This window comes from Falco cherrug, chromosome 10, assembly GCF_023634085.1.
Source record: "Falco cherrug isolate bFalChe1 chromosome 10, bFalChe1.pri, whole genome shotgun sequence".
Classification (NCBI taxonomy): Eukaryota; Metazoa; Chordata; class Aves; order Falconiformes; family Falconidae; genus Falco; species Falco cherrug.
In genome coordinates, this window is record NC_073706.1 from 19,161,369 (window position 1) to 19,167,500 (window position 6,132).

At 65.4% G+C, this 6,132-nt stretch overlaps 3 protein-coding genes across 7 annotated transcripts in view; 1 reads left to right on the forward strand and 2 right to left on the reverse strand.

Moving 5' to 3' along the window:
* Positions 1–151: 151 nt before the first annotated feature.
* On the reverse strand, positions 152–1,694 carry TMEM216 (transmembrane protein 216). Its single transcript, XM_055721891.1, has 6 exons — positions 1,485–1,694; positions 1,184–1,285; positions 976–1,068; positions 613–814; positions 435–492; positions 152–320 (listed from the first exon to the last, which is right to left on the reverse strand). The coding sequence occupies exons 1-5, from the start codon at positions 1,495–1,497 to the stop codon at positions 477–479; spliced, it is 426 nt and encodes a 141-aa protein (XP_055577866.1). The 5' UTR covers positions 1,498–1,694; the 3' UTR covers positions 152–320; positions 435–476.
* A 128-nt stretch (positions 1,695–1,822) lies between these two features.
* TMEM138 (transmembrane protein 138) lies at positions 1,823–5,008 on the reverse strand. Its single transcript, XM_055721889.1, has 5 exons — positions 4,875–5,008; positions 3,588–3,823; positions 3,339–3,510; positions 2,347–2,422; positions 1,823–2,250 (listed from the first exon to the last, which is right to left on the reverse strand). Exons 2-5 carry the CDS (start codon positions 3,713–3,715, stop codon positions 2,138–2,140), a joined length of 489 nt encoding a protein of 162 aa, XP_055577864.1. The 5' UTR covers positions 3,716–3,823; positions 4,875–5,008; the 3' UTR covers positions 1,823–2,137.
* Positions 4,331–6,132, forward strand: part of LOC106631130 (lysosomal membrane ascorbate-dependent ferrireductase CYB561A3) — a 4,320-nt gene continuing 2,518 nt past the window's right edge. The window contains exon 1 of one of the 5 annotated variants that reach the window (XM_055721883.1): positions 4,331–4,432. Coding sequence is in view for 1 of the 5 variants with exons in the window: in XM_055721880.1 (XP_055577855.1) it covers positions 5,054–5,115 (62 nt within the window). In the remaining 4 variants the exon portion in view is untranslated. Of the gene's footprint in view, positions 4,433–5,003; positions 5,116–5,554; positions 5,771–6,043 lie in introns of those variants that run through there. The other 4 variants (XM_055721880.1, XM_055721882.1, XM_055721881.1 and 1 more) reach the window with 4 other exon arrangements.

Genomic DNA, 6,132 nt, shown 5'->3' on the forward strand with positions numbered 1-6,132 from the left:
GCCTGCTGTCCCTGGCCCTCGTTGTTTTCTGAGGCTTCTAGGGGGCTCCTGCACCCCTCAGGCAGCGCTGTGGGGCAGTGGTGTGGTGCTGGAAGCTCCTGACCGCTTTATGCCCAGCCCGCTGCCCCAGAGGAAGCCACATGCCCAGGCACCAGGTAAAAATAAATATTTATTGGAAAATAGTGAATTATTCTGAGAAGGCAGTAGAAAAAAAAAAAATAATTCTCCGTACCTCGAACTGACCTGCGCTTCACAAGCCCTGGGGGCCGCATCCTGGGTGGCAGCAGGTTGGGTACTGCCTGGCAGGTCGCTTGCATGTGCTGTGGGCGAAGCGGAGAGCAGGCAGGGTGGGGATCCCTGCACATGGGCACCAGCACGGGGCCAGCCTGGGAGGTGGAGCTGGCAGCAGGCCGGCTGCCCGCTGCCTCGCATACCTGTGCTGCTCTATGCCTAGTCCTTTGATGCGGCACAAGGCCTCAGTACGAATCCACACTGTGAAGAAGGAAAGAAGGGGATGTGCTGGCACCAAACCAGCCTAGCAGCTCGTGTGCCAGCTCCTGCGGTGCCCCGGTGTCACCCAGCTCCCCGCATGGTGTGGCCCAGCCACAGTACCTGGAGAAGGAGACCAGCGCCAAGATGCCCAGCAGCAGCTCTACGGCGTAGAAGAGCAGGAGGGTGGCGTTGAGGATGGCTTCCAGGCGCAGGGCGTAGGTCTGCAGCAGCAGGTAATAGGTTGCCATCACAGCTGCCGGGATGGTCAGGGCCAGGCTGATGGAGAGCGGCACCTTCCGCTGGCACAGGTTGCCTTTGGACCCTGCAGGGTGTGCGGTTAGAAGTGGAGTGGCCCCCCTCAGGACTCTGCAGTGGGGGGACACGGTAAACTGCACCCCCAGCTGTGCCCCAGCAAGCTCCTGCGGGGGGGGCTCTGCAGCCCCGTGTCACCCTGGGGGACACGCCGTTGTCCCCAGGACTTACCGAAGAAGATGCGAGTGGCCTCAGTGCCGAGGTAGAGGAAGAGCAGCACAACGTCCAGCACCAGGTTGGTGAAGGGGTACGGCAGCAGCAGCACTGCGGGCACAGCCACCGCTGCCCTCAGGGCCTGCACCCACAGCACGCCCCGGGCCTCAGGGCGGGGGGAGCTGCTGCCCTGGGGGGCCGGAGAGGGTGGGGTGGGGGGGCTCACCCTTGTACACGAAGACGAAGGCCTCCAGCAGGAAGTAAGTCGCGCTGTACCACCCGTTGAGGAAAAGCAGGACCTGCAGCGGTGCCGAGGAGCGCTGGCGGCCTGCGGGCGCAAGGCGGCCATGGGCTGGGAGGGCCCGGCCCCGCCCCCGCCCCGCTGCACCCCCCTCCCGGCCCCGCTGCGCCTTGGCTGGCTCGGCGGCACCCCCGAGCCCGCCCCGTGGCCCCCTCCCCCGCGCCCCGCTGCCCCCCGGGCCCGGACCGCGGCCTCCCGGGCCGGCCTGCCGCCGCCCCGCACTCACTCCTGGGCGCCATCTTCCATCTCCATGGGAACCGCCGCCGCCGCCCTCACTTCCGGGAGCGCTCGGCGGGAAGGCGTCTAACCGCTCCCTCCGCCCTCTCTGTGGCTTTGGAGGACCGGGCCGCGTTGCCCGGGTTCGAGCCTCGCACGCGGCTGCCCGCCGGCTCTGCCTACGCCCCCTCCGAGCCTCCCCTGGGCCCAGCGGTCCACGCTGCGGGGTGGGAACAGCCCTGTTCTGGGGCTGCAAGCCCAGCGCTGAGCTGCGGTAAGGTTGTCGGGATGGCAGGCACCGGCACGGGGAGGAAGGGAAGCAGCCGGGGCACACGGACACCAGGCAGCTACTGGAAAACGTCTCCGATTTATTTCTTTACCGTTTACAAAAACGCTCGAGTCCCAATGGGGGCTGTGGCGCCAGGACAGACCTTCCTGCTGCACAGCTGGGATGCGCCGCCAGCCTCCTGCCGACCCCCAGCACCCACAGGAGCTGTGGCAGTGCTGGCAGAATGGCTGGATCCCGGGAGGAAGGTGGCAGAGCTGGAGCCAGAGCTGGAGCCAGAGCCGTCCCCAGGGGGGGCGAGAGGTGCAGGGAGACGGCGGGGGCTGCCAGGGAGCCGAGGGAGAGCCGGTGGGTCGCCCAGAGCCCGAGGGGAGCCATCAGCTGTGGAACTGTGCAAACTCCTTGCGCAGCCAGAGTGAGTCCTGGTAGAAGAGGGGATCGCCCAGGTGCACCGCTGTCCTCTTGTAGAAGTAACAGTAGAGCACGGCCGCTGCGGGAGGGAGGGGGATGAGGGTCACCTTCACCCCCACAGGCCCCCTGAAAGGGGCAGGAACCCTCACGGGACCCTGCAACCACCAGCCCTTACCCAGCCGCTGGAAAACAAAAAGGGTCTGCAGGCCTTCGGTCCACACGAAGCGGCTGGAGTCCCGCCACCGCAGGTTCTGAGGCAGACAGATGGACAGGAACCAGGGATAACCCCTGCATTAGTTTGGGAGCAGCCCCCCGCACCTCTGGCTCCCTCAGCCTGGTGTGCTGCTGGCCCTGAAGCTGTGCACAGTCCAGGGGCAACACTGCCGGCCTGGGGGGGCAGCCCCCCACCCCAAAGGTTAAGCAGCTCAGGGGATTTAGCCAGCAAGTCAGGACCTATTCTAGCTTCAGACTTCAGATCCCTGCAAATCCCTGTCAATCCCCTGCCCGGACAGCGTGGGCAGCACCGGCATGTGATGCCACCTTGGGCACCCTGACACAGCGCAGCCCCCTGCCCAGCTCTAAGCGATTCCCTTGCCCTAAGGCAGCAGGGTGGGGACAGATCCTCACTCAGAGGCTGGAGCAGGGGGACGAGAGCCCAATGGAGAGGGGTGCCCAGGGGCGGGCAGGGTATAGGGGCTGCTCCTGCAGCGGCTGGGGCAGAGGACAGGAGGGAGTTCAGCTGGGGGAAGAGAAAGGGAAGATGCTGCCTCGACAGAGCCCTTGGTGCTGCCTGATGCCAGCAGGGAAGAAGCTGTCCCCCGTCTCTGAGTGTTGGGGATTAATCCCAGGTAAACCAGGAGCTGCTGTCACAGACTTCAGCAAGGATTACCCCACTGTGGGCTTCTGTGCCAGCACAGAGCTGCAGCTGCTGGGCTTTCCACAAGGAAAGAGGATTTTCCAGCAAGTCATGGCTCTTGGGGAAGGGGCCGGGATAGGGCAGCTCCCTTCCAGGCCAACTCATCAAGGGGGTCACATAGGGAATCACAGGGGGACACCAAACTGTCCCTGCGGTGGCAGATCGTGGCCTTCCTCTTGTGGGAGAGGGACTGCTGCCTGTGCTGCCTGCCCTCAGAAGAAGCCAGCAGCCCCAAGCCTGCCCCAGCCTACCATAACCCAGATGTGGAAGGAGATGCTAAGCGCCAGGTAGGCTGCAGACAGCAGAATGGTCCCCTTGAACTTGTGGAAGAGGAGGTTGACCAGCCCGGCCTGGAAGATGAAGGTGTTGAAGAACATGAGGAAGATGATGATGACGTTGAAGAGAATAGCAATGTCCTGGATGCTGCAGCAAGAGAGACATGGTGAGACCCCAGCCCTCCTGCCCCACCACGCTACCCCCTGTGCCCGCCTGGCACTCACATGAAAAGAACAAGCTGGACAGCGGGGGCCGTGCGGAGCAGCTCTGAGAAGGAGTTGACAAAGAGGTCATAGAAAAGCAGGAGGAACTGCAGGAACAGCACCAGGCTGTAGTTGCTGGTCTGGAGCATCTTCCTTGCCTGGGCGTTGGAGCCCTCAGCCCTGGCATCCCCAGTGGCCGAGCCAGCTCATGGTCTGGAGTTGAGGGGCTCAGTGTCGCCTCTCCCTGTGGCCAGGACCTGGAGGAGGAGCAGAGGTTTCATTTGGCAGGGTAAGATGCACCACCCTGCACCTCACAAACCTCTCTGCCAGGAAACCTAAAGCAGGGTCAAACCAACAGCAGCTTCTGCCAGTTTCTAGCATGCCATGCAGAGCTGTGCTCTGCCCCAGGTCTGTAGGCTTTCACAGACAAGCTGTCTCCCCTCTCTTCTCACCGCACAGTGGGCTCAGGTTTGGTCTCACTCTCCCACCCTCCAGCCTCACAACCAGCCCAACCTCAGGGAACAGATGTGAAGAAACACCGGGACGAGGCAGACGTGAGAGTCCCAGGGAGCAGTGTCCGGGCAGGTTATTCATACCTCTCCTGCTGGACAAACCCTAAAGCTGCCGACGGCTCTGTGGGCAGTGCTGAGCAGGCCATGCTATGGGGGCAGGTTTGGGCACGCTGTGTCCCAGCATCACCCTCCCTGGCCCCACCCCAGGACCGCGCACCCCACTTGGGGCAGCTGCTCAGGCAGGAGATGAGGACACAGTGAGGGAGCGAGGCTAGCTGGGGACAAGCGAGGAGGCAGAGCCCTCCTGCCTGCTTCTGCCTGGGGACAGCAGCACAGCAGTGCCGGAGAAAGGAGGTAAGGTGGTGCTTGGAGGGACGAGGAGTCCAGGACAACGGGGGGTGCCCCATGTCCTGGCAAGAGAGTGCTGCGCTGAGGCCTTCCTTCCCTGGAAAGGAGCCACAGGGTGGGACGTGGCAGGGAAAGGGGGCAGCTCCCCGCATCCCCAGGTCCCATGCCACCCGCCGTCCTTCACACAGCCGCCACGCAGGTGTCCTCTCCCTGCGCGGCCCCCGTGTCCCCTCTGGTCTTCCCACACATCCCCAGGCCTCCCCTTCCCCCCCGGCCCCAGTCCCTAGGGAGGCCGAAGCGCCCCGAGCAGCCGCCCCGGTGGGCCGCCGTGCCCCCCGGCGCGCTTCGCCGGTGCACAGGCAATCCGGGGTTGCCGGTGGTCCCCGCCGTGTACCGCCCCCCCCCCCCCCCCCCCGCCTCCGCAGCCCGGGAGCGGCCGAGCGCTGACCTGCGGCCGCCATCTTCCGTCTCCACGGCAACAGCGCAGCCACCGAGGCGGGAACGGAAGCGCGCGGCTGGAGGAGCTATACAAGCGCCGCTCTGGCCGCTGCACTCGTTGGTTGCGGGGCCGGGAGGATTGGGCGGGAGCCACCACCGAGGCGAGCGGCCAGAGCGGCGCCGTCCAACATGGAGGCGCCCGGCGAGGCCGAGGGGGCGGCAAGGCCCGACGGGCGGCGGGCGGGGCTGAGGTACGGCCCCGGGACCAGGCCAGGCCCCGCGTCCTCGGGGCTGGGGGAGCCGTGGGGCCCGGTGTTCTGGGCAGCCTTGGGGCCGGGCCCCACGTCACCAAGCCCGGGGCAGCCGTAGGGCCCTAGCCGTGGGGCCAGGCCCCGCGTCCCCAGGCTTTGGGGGAGCTGTGGGGCCAGGCCCCACACCTCCAGGCTTTGGGGGAGCCGTGAGGGCCCAGGCCCGGGGGAGCTGTGGGCTCAGCACCGTGCCGAGCATTGCAAGAGTGGGTGGCAGAGCTCGTGATTGCCACGCTGCTCCAGGGCCTCGTCCCACCCACCTCCTGCCTCATAGTCCCATGGGGCAGCAGATCTCGGGCGACAGGGCTGTCCCCCGCCCCAGGAGGAGACGTAAATATCTATTTCTGGAGGCAAATGCAAATCGCCAGGCAAATGGACGAAGCTCCTGCCAGTCACCTGCTTGAGCCCTGTGGGCTGAGGGCAGCACTGGGGGCAGGGCCCTGCTGGTCCTGCTGCTCAGCCCAGGCAGGGTTGTGGGGCTGTTGCCCACAGGTGTGTGTGTGTGTGTGTGTGTCCCGCTCAGACCCCCATAGAGCAGGGTGAGAGCTGGTGCAGAGCAGGCAGGAGGCAGCAGGGTGCTGGGGCTCCCAAGATCCAGGTCAGGGCGGTACAGGAGTGTCTCCTTGCACTAGTGCAAGCTAGGGTGAGGCACAGGGTGCTGAGGGGGGGTTGAGAGGGAGTGCTCATGCTGGTGGGGAGGTGGAAGGGGACGTGGGGTACAGGTTGGAGGGTGCTGCGGATGGAGAGAGTGTAAATACATGTGAGGGGGAAGGAGGGAGGGGATCACATCAGTGGGTTCCTGGGGATGATGCAGGGAGCATTGTGGGTGCTAGGGGTGGGGGTGCAGGGTTACAGGAGACACCTGGACTCCCTGTAAGGCACTTGTTGCTGTCCCCTGGGCACCGTGGTGGGGTGCTGCCAGGGACCTGGCTCTGCAGGGGCCAGCTTTGCCTTGCACAT

Coding starts and splice junctions, on each gene's coding strand:
- TMEM138 (XM_055721889.1), bottom strand. CDS start 3,715: ATGCTCCAGACCAGCAACTACAGCCTGGTGCTGTTCCTGCAGTTCCTC. Junction 2,423..3,338: donor CCTTCCACATCTGGGTTATG/GTAGGCTGGGGC, acceptor TGTCTGCCTCAG/AACCTGCGGTGGCGGGACTC. Junction 2,251..2,346: donor TTTTGTTTTCCAGCGGCTGG/GTAAGGGCTGGT, acceptor TCCCTCCCGCAG/CGGCCGTGCTCTACTGTTAC.
- TMEM216 (XM_055721891.1), bottom strand. Junction 1,069..1,183: donor CTTCGTCTTCGTGTACAAGG/GTGAGCCCCCCC, acceptor CTGTGCCCGCAG/TGCTGCTGCTGCCGTACCCC. Junction 815..975: donor GGCCACTCGCATCTTCTTCG/GTAAGTCCTGGG, acceptor CACACCCTGCAG/GGTCCAAAGGCAACCTGTGC.